The sequence below is a fragment of the Colias croceus genome, chromosome 14 (genome assembly GCF_905220415.1).
Source record: "Colias croceus chromosome 14, ilColCroc2.1".
NCBI lineage: Eukaryota > Metazoa > Arthropoda > Insecta > Lepidoptera > Pieridae > Colias > Colias croceus.
The window spans coordinates 2,439,751-2,460,719 of record NC_059550.1 but is presented as its reverse complement, the minus strand read 5'-3'; the positions used below and the strand labels follow the sequence as shown (position 1 = coordinate 2,460,719).

Here is a 20,969-nt window from a genome sequence, read left to right as displayed (position 1 = left end):
CTGTTGCCCGTAGCGTGATGAAATATAGCCTATAACCTTCCTCGATAAATGGACTATCTAACACCGAAAGAATTTTTCAAATCGGACCAGTAGTTCCCGAGCGCGTTCAAACAAACAAACTCTTCAGCTTTATAATATTATTATAGATTGTAGATGATTTACTTGTTATTTCAATATTACGTACACAATTTCAATTCCCAGAACATTCCCATTTGCGGAGTGGAGTCAATTATATAAAGTGCTGAAAATTGAAACCATAAAGGATGCAGTTTAAATATCGTTTACAATATTTAGGTCGTACTCTCACCATATTTTTCATGTAGACCGTAAACATATTTCCAAGTATGAAATTTTCAATAAGTTGAAACCCAGCCAAACGTAAGTTACAAATATATTCAGAGCAAAATACATAGCCAATATCAATACACTTGGCAGGTACTATTTATGAATACTAGATAACTTATCACTATGTTTAAATCAAAATGTTTCACATCATTTAGATATTACATTATTATAGAGTAATACTTTTTAAGTGAAATCTCTTTCCCAAACATTCGAAGCGAACTAGACGTCATATAAAATTAATTAATGTTATTTTTTTCCTTATAAAACACGAAAGTATTGCGTTAAAACATTCGCAACCTACAATCATATTTCTGTACCCTAACAGTATAATTTCGCTGTCGCAATCAGACTATTCGCTAAGGAATAATTTAATTAAATATTCTTAACCAGTCTTTTTTCCTTATAAAAACAAGGGAAATTATACAGAATACGCAATTATGTAACAATACACAGGGAAATTCTGGTTGTATTGAGCCATCGTTGGAAAGTTTATAAAAATTCAATGAGAAAGATTTAATAAAAGCGTAGTAAGTATTCCGACAGCACTCGATAGTAACTTTCCGCTCGAACTCGATTGCCAATAATTTTCATCTTTCGATGAAAGCATGAGTGAATCTTCTCCGTTTTGTCCCAATTGGCCGGGGCAAGGTAGAGATTCAGGCGGCATATCGACCAATACAACTTGATTGAGTGATTTCTCATCTTCCAATTTGTACGCACTATTTGCTTCACTGTAAGTTTCATCTTCATTACCATCTTGTTGGAAGGAATCATCATCAGCATCGACATCTAAATCGGTTTTAAGATCCTTAACATCATTACTTTTGGGGCTCAATGCATTATCGACGTTGTCTGCTACATTTGGAACACAAGTAACTTCGTCGAGAGCCTGTCTGAGGGGTTCGCTTTTTGTTTCATTACGCAGAACTTGAATCCAGGATAGACGACAATCGCATCTTAATTTGTTACCTGCGAATAAATATTTATGGTTACAAATGAATTTATGCAGCGTTAAGGAATATTTGAAAGCGAAATGAGATCGTAAATTTCGGGGGAATCCACATGGAATCCGCCTACGTAATCTAATAAAACTCCGGCTCATTCAGCCCGACGCGTATCGACGTTTAACAAAAGTGCGTAATGAAATTATCATGAGAACGGACCCGTAATGTTTGTTGATTTTTAATAATTCATATTTCATTGTGCCTAAATCGTGTTATTACGCCATTGTTGACTTCGTATGGGGAACTGTTACAATCATTAATTGTGCTTAACGCGAGAGGGGTGTCTCTATAGGGGATTAGAGCCCTATAGGGAGCGTGCCATTGTTTGTTTAAAATATAGTTATTTATCTTCTCATGAACGTACTTGAAATGTGTCTGCTGTGTTATTTACTGCTAAATGACATGTCTACATGTTAAGGATAATATATTTGAACATTGTAATAATTTACTTAATCCGGATACGGAATGGTGTTCAACTGTTCAATAATGTATTTTGAATTCACTTCAACGAAAAATGGCTGCTTTCAGAGAACACTATTTAATTGTATGCTATCAATACTTTAATGGTATGGTCTTTTTATTTATAGAGTATTATTTGGAATATTTTTATTTATTTCATTTTTAAAGAGATTTTTATAAAACAAAGATATATTTTATGCAATATGAAATTGATTTTACAATACTTTTTAAATGCAATTTAACTATCTTTATGAAAAATGAGGACTTTAAGACTTGAAACTTTGTTCTAGAAAATAATTAGCAAAGGTACTTTAAGTTTACCTAATATTGGTACAAATATTAAACATAATTCTATATTTGACATATTATCTATGTATATAATTAATAGTTAATATTTTATTTATAGTATTACATACTTCATATAAAAATACAATAATATAAAGTGAAAAAACTAAAACCCAACTACGACAATAACCGGCGCTGAAAAAGTATAAAACAAGATTTCAGAATACTGAACTGAACAAAGTTGCTAATGTAGTTGCAAGTAAATGGACACAGTAGACTCTACCAAGATGCCTTCGTTGTAAATTGACAATAATGTCATACAATACTATTCTGAAGTATGCAATATTCCACTATGTAAAGATAAATTTTCATGTTTGGAAAGGCGTAGTCACACGTTACATAATATACCTATCTACCGTAGCACTTCAACAACGTGTGACTACGCCTTTCCAAACATGAAAATTTATCTTTACATAGTGGAATATTGCATACTTCAGAATAGTATTGTATGACATTATTGTCAATTTACAACGAAGGCATCTTGGTAGAGTCTACTGTGTCCATTTACTTGCAACTACATTAGCAACTTTGTTCAGTTCAGTATTCTGAAATCTTGTTTTATACTTTTTCAGCGCCGGTTATTGTCGTAGTTGGGTTTTAGTTTTTTCACTTTATATTATTTGTACTATTTTGGTGTTAAAGTGTATTTGGGGGCATAATATTAACAAAAGTTAAACTGATGAACTAATAAAGAAGCTATGGACGAAAAGATGTGAATTATATGCAATCAGCCCATGAATACAGGTAAAGTCACGAGCAAATGCTAGTAATATATATATTCAAAATGTACAAGGAAAGCGCTTTCAAATGATACCAAACACGGGATATTTATCTTAACTTTATTTTTTTACTCTGTATGTTTTGTCCGATAGAGGACGCCACATTAGATTTTGTGAAACCCTATATAGCCTATAACCAGCGGACAATTAAGACGCTTCTAATGATATGTCATTTGTCAAATTCTGATAAGTAGTTTAGACGTTACGAGGGAACAGATGAACATACATACATACATACATACATACATACATAGCCTGTCAAAATCATAACCCTCCTTTTGCTTTGCCGTAGTCGGGTAAAAACAGAAACAATTTCTATTTAAGAGTCAATTAATATATTATGTTTTTGTTAAAAAACTTACCACTTAAGTACAGTACCGACGTTTTCAGCTTTAAATTTTCCAAAATGGGTTTAACAGTTTCATAGGAAAATAATTCAATTTCATTATTCCTCAAATCCAATAATTCGAGCCCTCGAACGCCTTCCAATAGCACTTCGTTAATGCTTTGTAATTTGTTGCCGGTCATAGACAATTTCTGAAGCATCGCCAATCCGTCAAAGGCTCTTTCGGATAGATATTTCAATTCATTATTATCCAAAAGAAGCTCATTCAAATTCCACAATTCGATAAACGTCAAATCTCCAATCATCGATAACTTGTTGGACCTCAGATCCAATCTCGTCAAATTAGCGAGGCCCCTAAAAGTGTCCCTGGTTAGAACCGAAATTAAATTCGCTTCCAATACCAGATCGTTGAGGACGTTTAGATGCTCGAAACATCCGTCGTGAGCTAGATTAATACTGTTAAACGATAAATCGAGATATCTGAGACTCGGTAAATCGACGAAAACATCCCTCTGGATCTCGGTCACTTTATTTCCTTTTATAGTCAAGTTTACGAGCGACGGGAGGTTTGCGAACGCGGAAAAGTCCAACTCCATTATTTTGTTGTTCATTAACGTTATTTCTCTCACTGTCGACATGTTCGTGAAGGTCTTTTTTTCGATCTTGCTCAGCGTAGCATAATGTATTTGTAGTTTCTGCAAGCGTTTTAACTTGTGAATCACGTTAAGTGGCACAAATTTGAGTGCGCCGTCCGATCGAACGTTGAACGTTAGCTTTTCGAGGAGCGGCTGGGAATTGAAACTTGCCCAAATTGGATCGGTTTCATCAATGCCACCGTTAAACACCCAACAGTCGGCGCGAGTGGCTGTTTTAATTTCTGTATTTTCACAGTAGCAATGTACTTTTGATTCTCGGTTGGCAATTTCACACATATTGTCTTTAGCTTGCGCCGCGTGGTATCTCCTTTCAGTTTTATCCCTGCGTTTTTCATTTAAACGGCTTTCTGTGTAGGATATTTGAACTGAAGTCAGTGCGAGAGCTAGAAGTAAATATTGAATGAGGGTCTCCATGGCTCTCAACCTTTTCACTCGGCCTGAAACAAGCAAAACATATATTAAAACGTGGACTTTATTTTTTAATTTGCAACTTAGCTTTGTGCGGGAACGTAGTTTTATTTTATTGTTGAAGTATACGTTTAAATGAAACAAAAGGAGAGCGTGGTACAATATATTAAATGACTCGATGGGTTTTTATAATGAGTCGTAATGGTTATAATGGTTGTATGGAAAAGTAACGTGGAATAATTAATTGGTATCATAAAACGTGGACAGCGACCGTGTAACTATTCAGGGTGTTTTATTATCAGCGGTTCCCTGACAAGTTGCACTCCGACTAATTTGCAGGGGTCGGATGACTCATACACTTCCTTTGTTTAACTCTGTCATTGTATCCTTTGAAATATCCTGATTGTGAACATTGTGAACTATTGTGGTTCCAGACAGAACCATAGTAATTTCGGCAACTTTTAGCCGTTCTTTAATTATGAAATTCACGAATAGTAAGACTTTTGACGTCGACAATGGGATATTGTTCTTTATTTTCATCATTTTAGTCATAGGAAAAGCGTTGGGTGCTTTACTTAAACTACATTAATGAAAAAGTAAACGTAGACAATTTTTTATTTTTGTTAAGCTATGTTACATTATAAAAGTTACGTTTCAGACGTTTAAAATTTGATGAATTCACGTCAATGGATGCGTCGCGTCGTATGTATCTAGGTATGTTATAATAAATCTTATAAATTTTACATAAAGACCAATAAGAAAAAAATTATAATTAATTTCTTTGTGAACGTTTAAATATAGCTTTTTCATCACTCCAATAAGTAAATATAATACAGTTTTCTTTTAATTATTTGTCCAGATCTAATAATAATTAGAACAATTATTGTCATTCTTTACGCTACTATAGCCAAAGGTAAGCGTTTAATTAAGGCCATTTTTAATTAGTTCCTTTCATTCCCGACGGCTTAATAAGAGACAAAAAAGGCAACACAAGATTGCCCTTTTGTTTCATCAAATGATTATTACGTATTGGATTTTTGAACCCTTCACGCATTTTGACTGTGCCTTAATTAAGTTTCCTACTTTCTTAGCAATATGCATACAAAATATCTAACTATCTACTATCAAAGGTACGACGCTAAATATTATTTCGTTAATATTAACGGTGCAGGGGCCTTAGACAAAGTAACAATTACAAAACGATAACGAAGTTAGAAATCGCAAAAATGTACGGGATTGACATTAGATAGACCACGTGGTCTAACGCGGCGTATGTCAATTGTCAATCCCATACATTTTTGCGATTTCTAACTTCGTTATCGTTTTGTAATTTTTACTTTGTCTAAGGCCCCAGGTAAGGCGCAACTGAAAGATACGCTAACAATAACTGTGTTGCCTTAATATAAATTAATACAATTTAAAATATAATTTTAAGAAACGAAACCTATTTCTGATCACGAAAATGAAAAATAAAAATAATTACATATTCAAATCGACTTCTTCGAAATCGCTACAAAAACAGCTGCCTAAAAAACAATCCAGTCCAGAATTTATAAACTCGTAATTAAATTGTCTCAAATTTCATACTGTAAAGAGAGAACAAAATTCTGACAAGGAATATTTCTTTGTTTCTTACATTTGTTTTGTCAAAGAACTGTATACATTTAAATATTGAAAAGGCTTTGTATCGATGCTCTTTGGATGTTAAAGTTCGATTCTTTGAACGAAAAAGAGATTTTCGATTGTAAAACAAAGTTGGAAATCAAGCGAGTAAATAAAGTTACTTCCTTGCGATTTGATACGGAAAGACTCAGATATTTAACGGTAAAAGGTGAAATTGTTTCTTTGAAAGAAATATGGAACCGAATAGGTTCTAAAGTGGGTGGACTCATATTATGGGACGTTTTATATGAAGTGTTAATTTATACCAAGAAATATCTTGGTCGTATGAAACTGTAGGTTAAGAAATCCATACTAATATTATAAATGCGAAAGTAACTCTGTCTGTCTGTCTGTTACTTAATCACGCCTTAACTACTGAACCAATTTGCATGAAATTTGGTATAGAGATATTTTGATACCCGAGATAGGACACAGGATAGGTTTTATCCCGGAAATCCTATGGGAACGGGTTTTATTTGAAAACGCGGGCAAGCCGCGGGCGGAAAGGTAGTATGATATATTATAATAAATAATTTGTTGATTTGTGGACGTGGTTACAATGGAATATAAACTACTGTTAAATAAACTATTTTATTTAAAAAAATTGATCATAATATATATTATAGTGTGACTTAAATAGTAAATTTCTATACTTCCAACTCTTCTAAGCTGAGCAAGAAAAGTAAGTATTAATCTCAATTTCAAGTCTATCTGCATAAATGATAACAATACAACGTAAATAAATGATTATAATATGGCATTAAATGTATTTTGTAACACAATTAACGTTGACACAACTTTGTAACTCTATTTAAAAATGAATTAAATGTTTGTAGTTTGTAAAGTCCTTTATTGTTTGATAAAAAATTCATAAAAGTTAGTTTATTACCAGCTTCGAGCATAATAATTATAGAAAAAGTTAACTTGTTATAACTTCACCTGAAATATGAATAGATTAAATATAATTTTCATGCAAATTCTCCAAACATCGTGAGTTTCATAATATCAAATGTTATACTATAATTTTATATTGTTAAACCTAGACAGTTAATTCTGAAAATAACAATATTTTTAAAAAATACGTTTAAAACAGATCAAATTTACCCACACAGATTTCTTATAGGATTCTATTAATAATAATACCTTGTGATAATAAATGCGAAAATTAAATACATTACTCTATATCAAAACCCATTTATTATTCACTTTCTTCAATAGAACTACATACAAAAAATATTTTGTCCTTGTTTGAAGTCGAGTAAGATTTCAATAAAATATTACAAGATGTATGTACCTATCTTATTCGTGAGTCTTATCGGCGAGTATTTCATATATATACCTAATATTTCCCCGTTGCTCATAAGTGTCAAGGAAAATGGTAAGAAATCCATGCTATTTTTCATAGATACAGGTAGTCTGTGATACAGGTATATTTTTTTCAATAACTGCGTCTTTGGAGCCTTGAGTATTACTTTCATAGTGTATTATATTAGTGGTAAATATTAATGTTATTATAAAGAGGTTTATGTCATAGCTAAACTAAGAAAAAAGTGAATTATTGAAGTTGAATTTTTATAAATTCAATTACACTTTGATTGATAAAGGTTTATTTTTTTATTTTTAGCAATCTGACGTAACTGTGTGTCCCCTACTTATATTGTTTATAATTGAACTGTACTTAATATTACTCCAATATTTTTTATTAGATAGAGATAGATACCGTTAATTTCTAAAACACATAATAAAGTAGGTACTACTTATATTTCAGGAATACGATACTTTAAATCTTGAATAAAACTTTGCAGTCTTAAAATAGACGAGATTGAAAATTCATATAAAGGAAATATAGTATTGCCGGCGGCTTTATTAGGTATTCAGTCTATATGTTGATACTAGAATACTAACAGCTGCCATTCATAAGCTGTCGTCTATTGAAAATCTAAGAAGAAGACGCGATAATTAAATTTTTAAAGCACAGAGCATCTCCACGTCTTTTGTCCGTTTCAAATTAAATTAAAAACAAAACTATCTTAAAATAGCAAACATCAAACTGGGTATATTCAGTCATTTTATAAGAAAAACTTTTAAGTTAATTCCGACCGTCTGTCTTCATGTTAGATGACACTTTTAAAATACCTGAGTTCGTCGCAATGAACTACCGTATATCCTCATTTCTTAGAAAATTTAAACAATTTTCTAAAGGAAAGGTTTGTCGTAGAGTCTTATTTTTGTAATACACTTTTCTATTAGGGGAGCTCTGTGAAATCGAGAACAATGGAGCTGCCTTTTAAACTAAAAATATTTATTACCTGGCTGTAATGACGGTGTAAGCCGCTTAAAAGTACTTTGAAAATGGGTTTTTATTTTAGACGGCAAATTGTAATTAGCTTTTGAAATATAGAAGTACTGGTTTATAATGTAGAATGCGGTGCTGTTTGTAAAAATCGGCTTGTGATGGATGCGGAAAATTCTAAGCGTTTTTGTTTTAAATTTATATTATATAAATGGCCTCAAATAAATGAACGCGGAAAGAAAATTCTACAGTCTTTTTTATGTGAACAACAATAGAGAAAAACTTTTAGGTACCTATTCGCAGCCAATGGTAATATTATATTCTTTTCTGATACTGTTCTTATCTTATTAATATTGCAACTTTTTAACATTCCAATATAATATAATAAGTATTATAGTATATTTCTATCAGTATTATAATATGAACCTCTCGTATTTAAAAAAGGCTATATTTGAAGTGAAAACTTCTTTAGCGGAGTTGGGTATAAAATCTTAAACTCGCGTCAGAACACGTGGCCTGATCGAAAAAGCGTAAGACGGATTTTTTTTAGCCCTTATATTCCATGCGTAAGACGGATACCATTTCAAAATATCAAACATGCTGAACGTTAATAATCAAGTTTTCACTTCGGCCGGCACTCCCGGAGTGCAACCCGTCTTTTTTTTTCCTGATTTTGTTTTTACGCGATTTTACCTTTAAAAATTAAAGACTGTTATGTCAAATTACAGTATATCTTTTTCTACAACAGACTGTGTTTAACTTCACATTAATTATAGTTTCAACATTGTTCCGACCCAATTTTTTACTTGTAAATGTCTGGGTCAGGATGTAACTAATATCACACAAGAATACCGCAAAACAAGCTTTAATCTGACCATTTTGTGATAGGAAATGATAGTCGAGACGGGCATTCTGTGAACGTTATAATATGGATAAGATAACCCAAAGACCACACACATTACAAGATCCTTAAGCATTGAAGTTATTCCAGAAACAAATTTTGTTCTTGAATACAATAAACAAGATACATAAAATACTAGTTTATTCACTTTATACATGAATATACTTAAGAATAAGAAATAATGTCGTTTACCGATTGTCCGTTGTAATATGTTATGTTAGCAACGGACCATTTTTATGATATGATTTTTGCTTATGGTTAGCTAGAAGACTATTGAGGAGAGTAACATAGCTATTTCTTACAGCGGTTAAACATATACCTACCTAGCTTGTGAAAACGTTCCGTTCTTTATTGCCCGTCTATTTTTTTAGTCTATTTTTGTAAAACCATGGGGCATAGCTAGTCAAATATACACATATTATGTACACATAACATAAATTTTTAGTATGTATAAATCAATTGACTGATTGTTATTAAAATGTTACGTATAGTGGGATTAGGCTCATTATAATACTCGGTTGTTTGGTTATTTTCTCAACGTTGGTTTTATAGTTGACAAAATAGGTTATATTTTTCTCCCGTATTAAAAATCAAACATTCTCTATTTAACATAAATTTTTCTATTACACTTAATATTATGATATTTCTTGGATATTTCAAATACTTTACGCGAGCTTTTTGCTTTGTTGCTGAAACCGTATTTTATTGCGTAATAGTATATAATACATAAATTTGTTTATAGAAAAAAGTCGTGCTATTAACCGTGTTTTTTTAATCCTTCTAATATTATAAATGCGAAAGTTTGTGAGGATGTGATGTGTGTGTTTGTAACTCTTTCACGCAAATACTACTGAACCATTACCACCAGATTACAATGAAAGGAGAATGGCAAACTCCCATAGGACTCTGGGCCTGATCGTTACACTGATGATATATGGGTGATTAAATAGATAAAAATATACAGACTCTATGAATATAATAATTATAGATCTTTTCTATGGGATAGCAGAGATATTGGGATATTGATTAAGATCAATTTTGTATATAACGTTACTAAGGCCCTTCTGCCATTAGGTACGATACTTCTAGAATACGATACTCGCGTAGAATACTACTTAGATATTTGCTGGCTACCCGATGCTCGCATATTATGCGACTGAAAAATGACTAAATTCATCATTATTGTGCCTCGTTTTTGTGGACCGACGTTATAATAATAATAATTCATTTATTTATTGCAACAACAGTTACGTCGTTATGTCGAGCAATCAGCACTTCCAGTGACGAAGAAGCTCTTGCAGTTTTTCTTTTTTATAGAAATAGAAGACGCCAACGTAAGAGTAAGAAGTACTGGATTCATCCATATATTGAAAGAAACATAAATTGTAGAGTTTTTGTAGCCGAACGAGAACTACAACATGATGATTAGATATTTTTATCTTTCTAACGAAGAGATACGCGCGAGAGTCGAGACGCGAAGCAAAAGCGACCGACACGGTGAGTAGTGCTATACTAGTCGCGGACGTGTAGGATACCAGTAGCGTAGTGTGCGAGCCTACATAAAAATGTATGTGAGATACTCTGCGGCGACTAGTCTCCGAGACTTGCAGGATACTTGAATCGCCTATGCGTATCGTAATGGGAGAAGGGCGTAAAACTTCACTCAAATGTCAAACAACAATCATAAACAAATCACTCATCACTGACACAATTATGATTAATAATTTGACATTTTATTAATGGCCAGCTACCTAAATAAAAATGTTATAATTATTATTGATTACGTAAAACATGTTTTTATTTTATAGAATGATCTAAATAAATTAAGATATGTGTTAAAAATAAGTTAAGTTTTGCTTCTGATTTATAAAGCATTTGAATTCAATCTCTGCTTGATAAGACCGGTAGTCATAGAAATCTAAATAACAATGCCGGTAGTGAACACATTATCTTTTTTTTCAAAGATTTGTTTTCCCATAGAATCAGAAGTAAATATTTTACAATTACTAAAAATAACATAATGAATTTTAAATATATTATGATTTCTGTAACAGTTAGGCCCAGTTTCGCCATTCTCCTTTAGCACACATATGCCTAAAGGGTAGCTTGGATTAACACATAGGATAAATCCCACGGGAACGGGAACTATGCTGGTTTTTCATTTAAAATGCTGACAAAGCCGCGGGCCGAAAGCTAGTACATATACCATAATTGTAAGAATATAATATTAAACATTCGTAAATAGCGTATTAATCTTCTAATCAAATATCATCCTAAAAGTTTGTATATACCTAGTTATTTGTTAATCAATTGCATTGGAACAGATGAATAGATTTGAATAAAACTCGTCAAAATGAATTGTCTTTTGAAATAGCACAGGTTTTCTGTAACTGTCTACTACGCGAGCAAAGACGCAAGCTGAAGTTATCTTGAAAAAAGCTCCTAAATAAAGATATCGAAAATATCTTTTGAATGTATTTATTCTCCAAACTTGATATTACTAAATAATCAAATCGTATTGGCTCGTTACATAAATTTGGAGGATATTTTAAGTAAATAATATTGTTTGTTTAGGTTCTCTATTGATGGTAAGTTTATCGATACAAATAACCTTCTTGTACAAATTTATTTTGTATCTTAGTATTTTTTTCGATCTAGAGATAATAACTGATAATACTTAAATATACATTTTCTACGATTGATGTTTGATAAGAAAAAAACGACGTGTGGCACTCGGGGACTGCCGCGGTAAAGCTATTGCATGCTATGCCTTCAAGCCACACCTCCGAGCCCGTCGGAGTGGGAGCGTGAAGTTTTTTCGTTACGGAATTTCTCGATTCGGTCCGCGCGCTCAAGGCCTGCGATAGAAGCTATGCAATAGCTTAAAATACTTTTAACATTGTTAGATGACGCAGGAAATAAGCGAAGCTGAGACTCTAAATATAGGCTTAAAAATTCTTCTCTTTACATACCGTACCTGCTTAACATTTTTTATTCATAAATTGCATTTGATATTTTCCAAATGATCATTAAAACGCATCGAACATCCCTAAATCGGTGATTTAAATAATATCTTACTTGAATTGAATTGCTCCTGTTTTCAAAATATATTTACGACTTCCATTGACTTATTTACATCTCCCGTATCTTTAACGTCAGCTAATCCACTCTAAAGTTGTTAAGAGACACATTTGAAGCCGCTGGAGTATTCAGTACAACTTCGACAAAATTAACGTAACTCGGCTTTAGACTGCGAGTGTAAAGTTTCAATTCCAAGCCTTAAGCCAATAAGCATTTTTAGTTTTGATTGATGGCTGTTGTTCCGGAATGTTCTAGAACGTTGGTTTGTGCCCTTTGGGGGATATCTATATTGGTTACTCTGGTTGGTGAAGATTCACTTGTCTCTAGTTAGTTGTGGTATGTAACTGTCTGAGCCAAAAATCCAGAGTACCTGGCTCCTCTGTGGATGTAAATAAAGAAAAGATTCAGTTCAGGCTAGACTGATTTTAATCGCTTCTTTAGTGAAATATAAATTTCCAAATGAGCTAATCTCAACTGATTTTAATTAAGGCACCAGTGTGCCTTAATTAAAATTAAATTAAAACCAGTAGCAGTTCTCCTTAAACTCTCTCCCCGGGTGCCTTGTGTATGCGCAAACGCATTGTATTTTAGACATAAAAATGCTGTTACAAGGAGAGATTTAACTTCTTTCGGACAACAAAAAGAGCGTCGTCTTTAAAATACCTCTTAACACTGACGAAACTGCGGAAATCAGCTCGTCACAAATAAAATGTAAAGAACTCTTAATCCGTGAAATTATTCTTCAATAGCTCCATCGAAATGACTAATTGTGAGGTTTAGAAATACCCCAAAACAATCCTACATACCTCACCAGGTATATTTTGTCTTTTACTGTCCTTTTAGAAAAACTATTATAGATCCACAGGTAGATGCAGGTAAATATCCTTTTAAACATTTCTTTTGAGTTTGGATGTCTTTGAAATAATTCCTCGAAAGGGCGTTTTGAAATGTCTTGTGTGTTACGTGTATTGAATAAATTGAATATTTTTTTTAGACAAGCTAATGTTTCTTCTGGGTACAAATTTCTACTAACATTTCTTAAAAATTGGAAGTACTTTACAAATCTTAAATGTTATTTGAGTCTATTGGTAGATGAGTTTATAAGGTGTCGAAAAAGGATAAAGGAGTTTTACCCTAATACATTACGTATAAAGTGATCGGTCTTTTTGATTTTATAATGTAACTAGTGGTATCCAGAAATTACACTATATTTACCATATCAAGTAAATATATTTGAGAGTGTGTTAGGTTAACGTTTAATTGTTACAGAGTGTGTAACAAGAAACCTAACACACAAAGTGTGTTAGGTTTTTTGTATAAATTAAAATATAAATTACATTTTTATATTATAGACGATCGGCATCTTTATACATTCATACAAATAGGTATATCAAAACTAGAAGCATTTGTGGATTATTTATACTACAGTTTTCATTGTATATTATATTATCATAGCGATACGTGCCTTAAAGACTCCGCAACAATCGTTAAGGGAAGTCGAATTTCGACCACGCGACGGTCCAGGGAACCTTGTATGTTTAATTACGAACAAAGGCATAATATGTATATATATCTCCTAACTATACTTCTAATATAGTTTTGAAACCATTTTATTACATCAACATTTCTATAAATTATTAATGTATCATAATATTCTTATTATTACTCACTATGATTTAATAAATATATAGGTAGATACGAAGTTTCTACAGAACATTAAAAATTTATTATAACCTTTTAAAACTCTACGGAACCCTAGAATGGCGCTAACCTCTTATTAAGGAGACAATTTGTGTGCGCGTCTTGTTGGAATGAGAAAATATGCCGGCCATAAGGTAATATAAATGGGCGGTAGACTTAAATTACAAAGCCTCTTTGAAGTGATTTTAGAATGGCCCTTTTTGTCTTCACCTGCGTTAATGATGTTTTTATCGACGTCGCTGTGACTTGATTAATTTTTAACTGAACGATCTGTTATAACATTTTACAAATAGAAGGTTTTTCATTGTATTTTAGAATGTTTATAGGTACTAAAATTGAAACGATAAAATTGATAAAATTCTTGGAATCGTAGATACCTCATTCATTAATTTCATTGCGGTTTTAATGAACTTATACCATTTGCATTTTACTAAAGTCGACTGTTCTGAACAAAATGACAACAGACGAAAGTGTAATTATAAAAATTCGAGCTTATTTCCGTTCCCAAAATACTTGAACGAAAATATTCGGGATGTATGCAAATAAAGTAAAGAGAGTGGAATAAATGCATTTTTACAATTTTATGGAAGCATTTAGATAAAGTGGAATGGCTTTATTTTTATACCGACACCGCAGGAAATTCGCATCACGCTTTTCCGGTTTCAACCAGAATATATTGGAATAAAAATAGCGTCACAGACACGCGGTTTAATAAAAATATTTTTAACAAAATTGTATTGGGCACTTCAATCAAAAGTATAAACTGTCGATCAAATGAGATCGTCTCATAAAATTTGAATTATTTATTTATTTAACACAATATTATTGTGCAAGAAAACAAATACATAAAGATATTAGGTACATTAAATAAAAGCACAAATGGAAGCCTTATCACTATGCTGTGATATATACTATGTATATGCCTGGCAACCACTGGGAGAAAGGTAAACAAGCGATATACCTATATTGTGAAACAAAATTAAACGTCCGCGTCGGTATACAAATATTTTTGTAGTATTGTTGATATTATATAAGACTTGCACATTAAATATCTCATGTAGCGTTCCTAAATATGAAAATTAATTAGTGATTCAATGTGGATCTTCATTAAAAAATTCCAGAATTTTTATGACGTAATGTCTATGCTATTTTTTTCATTTCCGTGCACGCAAGTTTTATAATAGGTAACTAAAATTTTCTGATCAATATTAAAAGTATTCTCCGTATTAGCCGCTAGTTACATTATTACACAAACATCATTTGTAGGTATCGATGAATTCATTTTTTAATGAAATCAGTAAACAATTTAGAAAATAAATATGATTTCAATGATTTCATAAAAAACCTCCTTCTAAAAAACCTCCATTCTAGACTCGACTATTGTATTGTTTTGATTAAGGAAGGTAATATGAACATTTATAATTTTCTTACATACTAGCGATCCGCCCCGACTTCTCCCGTGGTACATGTTTATGTTTTCTTTCCATAAGAACCATCCTCGTACATCAAGGGATATTATAAAAAAATAATTATCAAAATCGGTCCACCCGTTCACGTGTGATACCGTGTAGGTACCTACTGTACAAATATTTTTATTATGTAATTATATCAAATACATAACAGTGTCAAATACATAAAAGTCAAAAGTCAAAGTCAACAACACGTATTCAACTACAACGAATAAAATCTGGGACCCTCCATATAAAAAAATACGACTTCGTTCATTAAGAATTCTGAGCGTGGTTTTAATAAGGTCTTGCAATAAAGGCCTTAATGGCTTTAAGAATCGAACACCAAATGAAATGAGGGGAAATAAGGATTAGAGTTAGATTTACATAATTAGATAATAAGACTTTTAGGGTATAATATTAATAACTGACTTGAAAAAAAGTGTCTATATGTGACATCGTATCTGCCAAATAGATGAAATGATTTGAATGTGTTTTTTGCATTTGAAAGCTTCAATATAAGTTCTATACGATTATGTTTGATTAATTATGTTTCTAAGTTTAAATGAAAACTGTATAGTTTGTATACAAAATATGGAAGTTCTAATTAGAAAGCCGCGCGACACTACTAGTATTATAACATTATAAAATACTGTATTAAATCAACCACAACATAATATGTTTATTCCAAACGTTTCATACTAACCCACAGTCATCAAAATATGAGCGCAATCTTTCAATTCAAAAGAACAATAAAGTTGTGGGTAGTTGTAAAAAACAACAAATCGGTCAGTTTTATGAACGCGTCCGTGAGATGTGACTGCATACATTTTGTTTGCGACTGCTTTATGGGCGAAGTCGTGGGTTTTACCGCGCGTACGTCGTATAAACGATTTAAAAAACTCAAATAAACTGTATTAAAAGTGTACTCATTTATACCGTAAAACCTCAAAGCTAGTAACTTTTTTTAATAAACATCAGATTTCGAGCAATGATGAAAAATTATTTAAGGACGCATTATTAATAATATCTACCTCAAAAACTCGGAAGATATGGATAAAATTTTAATGGGACCACCGTGAAGGCTTTCATATAAAAAGAATCATCAGAAGTGGTTTACTGAATTGATAATCTCCACATTTTTGAAGTTATGTAATCATTCTACTAATTTGCTTTTTAAGTTAATAACAATAAGTTTGTATTGTATTTTTAAGAAATAGCTCTGTATAATTGGCGCATGCTGTGTTAACCTCTAGTTATTTGTTACTTTATCGCAAGAACTATATTTTATATAATATTTATATTTAAGAATCATTGAAAACAAATGTTGGTTGATCAAATAAATAAATAAATAAGATATAACGGTGCATTTACATTGTTCTTTCGTTGTTCTTAGTGCGTTCGAAAAAATTCTATGTAATGTTCTAATGCTGAACAATACTGAATACAGGTTTTAGTTTACACTAAAAGATCACGAAAGAATGCTCTTGCTCTAGCTCTATGTTCGTTTGATGTTAATGCACCGTAAGAGGAATTTGGTGGAATTTAAAAGACTTTTACTGCGTGTTTATTGATACAATTAATTTTTTAACTATAATCAGTCTGTGACGCTCTGTTGGGCTTACGAAACGTTGTTATGTAACAATATGCATTAATAAATCGTTTTAAATCAGTTGTAGTGCTATTTTTTGAGTACCTATGAAATTTTGTAAAATATTGTTTTAACAACATTTACAAGTTAGAAAACTAATTTATAACGTATTAGATAAAGGCATCTATCCTCATTTAAGCATTTAACGATTTGAACTATAAACCACGAAAATAATTAGTGTTTAATTATGTATATTATGTAACACAACCGCAAAAGCTCAAAGCTCTTCTTGTGATACGGCATTGTCAATAAGCACTCCCATATATAAACTACATATAAATAAATATAATAATAATATATAGTAAATAAATATTATCCATACCAATATACAGACTATAATCCCGCTCAAACTTCGATTTGGCGCCTAAAATAACTGCCCTTCCAAACTCCACTCTATACGAATCAAAATTCGTTCAAGACGCTGTTCAACCGAATTATTATTCAGGCGTGAAAATAGGCAGTTTCGTATCTCTTACATTAGAACGAAAATACAAAGAAAACAATATAAGTAGGTACGAAATGTATTTTTAAATATTTTATGTGTATCGCGGTCTTCGTAATTGGATACGTCATAATACAAAAATGACGTCACAAAATTAAATGGCTGACGAAAGATTACTTTTGTCACATTTATGAGTTTTTTCATTAGCTACGAATATGAAATTTGTGAATTATGATAACATAATAAAAGCAATACCTACACGCGTGGGTCAGGGAAGCGGGGGAAATATGTAATTAGATTTGGTACGTGATAAATACGATTATGCGGCTACAAATGAAAATTATTTATTAGCAAATCCAATTTTGTTTGCCGAACTCTTTGTTATACATTGTATTAGATATTCGAGAGGATAAATTAATTGTTGGTTAATAATCCGAGAAATATTGTCGGATTTTTTACATCCTGAAAAATGTATATTGTTGTAGTTATGTAATAATATGGCAGCCATTGAAAGTATACTGTGTTTATTATTATTAATTTTTAACGAATTTGCATGTTACATGTCACAGCTAGATGGTAAAATGGTATAGACGCGATTTTATTTAATATAATTAAAACAGAGCTCTGAAAATATTATATAAAAAATACATAGGACATAATTACATTATTAACTGCAGACATAGGTATACTAAAAAAGCTTTTATGATAAAGTACCTAATTATTATTATTATTATATAAAACGTGTTAAATAAATTCAAAGTTAATGAAATCATTAATCACAGTAAAAACAACAATTAATAAACTTTATGAGAAAAGCTACGTCTTTACCATGTCCATAATTAAAATTAAAAAAATAATGTTAAATTTACAATAAATGAAAATCTGAGATGAAAACGCTGTGAATAATATTATTCTTAGTCAGGCTCAATATTTAAATGCTTTATAAATCTCGTCCATCCATTTATAAATAACACAAAATTTATTCACGTGAATACATTAATTTACAATACGCACATTAATTATACAGTAATGGAATAATTCGAACATCTCTGTAATTAAATCATGGAACGAGAGCATAAAAAGCTTTAATTTATTTCTTATTTTCTTTTGTTTTAAAACACTTCTATTATTTTAATTAAATTTTTATTTACAAAGCGTATTGTATAATTATCAATGATATTTCAAAACCAATCATAATTTAATTAAAACCCACAATAACAAACGCAATTAAAAAAAAACTAGAGCATTACTGTAATTGCTTCTAAAGCGAAACTGAATTACAGAAATATCACGTAGAGCGCGCGCACGGCACGCGCAAACTTTGTGAAAAACAAGCTCCGATATAACGAACTTACCGAAATATTGTAACTTCCAAAACTCCTTTGAGCACGCACTTAGATCACAATTAGTAACGATAAAGTTTCGGGCAAATACCGGCCGATTTCGACACACGTTCGTCCCGGACCGCTCGGGTTTTGCACTGAAGAACGCAACACGGAAATTGGAGGGAGTAACTAACAGCGTAACAGGGGTGGTTTAAATTTGACAGTGTTAAGGATAGTTGGGTGGCCTTATCAATCGCTGGCCCAATATTTGCTCTTGACTTAGAGCCCGCTAGATCGAGGATTTGTGATAATCTTTTTATGGAGATAACGCTGGGGTTATATGATTTATCATTCAATTTATTTCATGTGAACCTTCCGCTTTCATTTTTATCGTATTAATTATTAAATGATAGTATATTAAAGTGTACATTAAATAAATTCAGATTTACTTACCTTTCATAAAAGTCAAATTTGGTTCGAAAAGCTTTTACCGAGAAGAGCAAACAAGCCCTATAAGTAATTGCTCTTTTAAAACATCTCTTTTATTAAATTGTTTAAAAGTGACAATACTTTTAATATAATTTTATCTAAAAATATAATTGCATTTAAATAATTTTCTGTTGTTATTTGTTTGTTTATTGGACCATCAAATATGAATTGTATAAAATATAATTTACATTTTAATAGAAAGAGGAATTCACGGCATCTTTTGAAAATATATAAGGTAGTTGTACCTATTATATAAATTAATAATTACATATAGATCAGTAAAGGTTGCTTTAATTACTCCATCAAAGTACAATAAAGGTTTTACTTTATAGTCATAAAACACAATTATCAAAAAATAATTATTTCTATTGCTTCCCTTCGCTGATAAATATCACAGATAAGGGCCCCACTAAATACTAATGTGTATTGTTTTGGAAAACTTCCCTTGGCCAGACACCCCAATAATTATATGAGTCATCACCTGCACGATTTAATGGTATTAAACTATAGGGACTAGATTCGATTGAATTTCCATTAGAAATCAAAAGGATAATGACTTTTTGAAATGTTTGTGTAAAGTGTATATTAAATTAAAAAAAGTAGATGTAGAAGGCTTTAATATGTGAACTGTACTCTAATCTATAACTTTAATGTGTGAGTAGACATCTTTTTTAAGGGAACAAGTCATGAGAGGAAATATCTTCCCTCATAACCTAAGCTTATAAGCTTAACCCTTAGCTGGTATCGGGGGTCAAAAATCACCCCAGTGCAACGAAATTTTGATCATAACTTTTTAGTGTTATAACTTACACTCTTGTTCATCTAGCTAATCTCATAACATCTCGGGCGTGAGACGGACGACATACAAGTGTTACTTTTCTGTTACAAGGGGCCGAGGTACGTACACTGCTGGGGTCAATTATCACCCCCGATACCATTTGTGTAAATTTGTCTGAATTTATTCTAAAATTATTTTCTTTATTTTTTGAGTTATAAACGATCATAATGGAGAGTTTTTTGACTGACGATCAAATAGCTGAATTATTAGATGACGAAAAAGAAGAAAATGAACCGGAAGCCTTCAACAGACCAGCTGCTTCTGTAAGTGATGATGAACAAATAGTGATTGATGAGGAAGCAGAGATAGCTACTTGTTCTGAAGAGAGTGTATTAGAAGCTGACTCCTCAACTTCAAGTTCTGATAGTAGCAGTGAAGGAGATGATGATGAAGAAGAAGCAGCTAGTCATACCTCTGGCGAACAGCGATCATATGTTCTAAATGTTAGAAATTTTACTAAGAATTTTGTTACTGGTACATATAAGTTGTCATTTTTTTTGTTTTCTATGTTTTTTGATAAAAGTTTATTTTTTTATTATTTAGACTATATAAGAAAACTATAGATAGAATATTTTTTATGTTAATTTTTAGTTTTTGTAGAATTTATGGATCTCAAAGTGAACATCACTAAAATTAAACCAAAAATAAGATGTAATTTGATTTGAAAATTTAGTATGGTTAATTACTTTATAGAGCACTATATTGTCGTTAAATGCTTACTTTAAGAGTTACTTAATTAATAAATGAGTATTAAAAAGTAAAAAACTTGTTTTTATAACAATTTTTTTTTAAATTT

At 31.4% G+C, this 20,969-nt stretch overlaps 1 protein-coding gene across 1 annotated transcript; it reads right to left on the bottom strand.

Moving 5' to 3' along the window:
* Positions 1 to 497: 497 nt before the first annotated feature.
* On the bottom strand, positions 498 to 18,961 carry LOC123697366 (connectin-like). Its single transcript, XM_045643857.1, has 3 exons — positions 18,877 to 18,961; positions 3,295 to 4,371; positions 498 to 1,314 (listed from the first exon to the last, which is right to left on the bottom strand). Exons 2-3 carry the CDS (start codon positions 4,346 to 4,348, stop codon positions 845 to 847), a joined length of 1,524 nt encoding a protein of 507 aa, XP_045499813.1. The 5' UTR covers positions 4,349 to 4,371; positions 18,877 to 18,961; the 3' UTR covers positions 498 to 844.
* Positions 18,962 to 20,969: the final 2,008 nt, after the last annotated feature.

Excerpts from the sequence above, each read along its gene's own strand:
- LOC123697366 (XM_045643857.1), bottom strand. The coding sequence starts at position 4,348 with ATGGAGACCCTCATTCAATATTTACTTCTAGCTCTCGCACTGACTTCA. Across the intron at positions 1,315-3,294 it reads GTCGGTACTGTACTTAAGTG|GTAACAAATTAAGATGCGAT; the intron begins GTAAGTTTTTTA and ends ATTTATTCGCAG.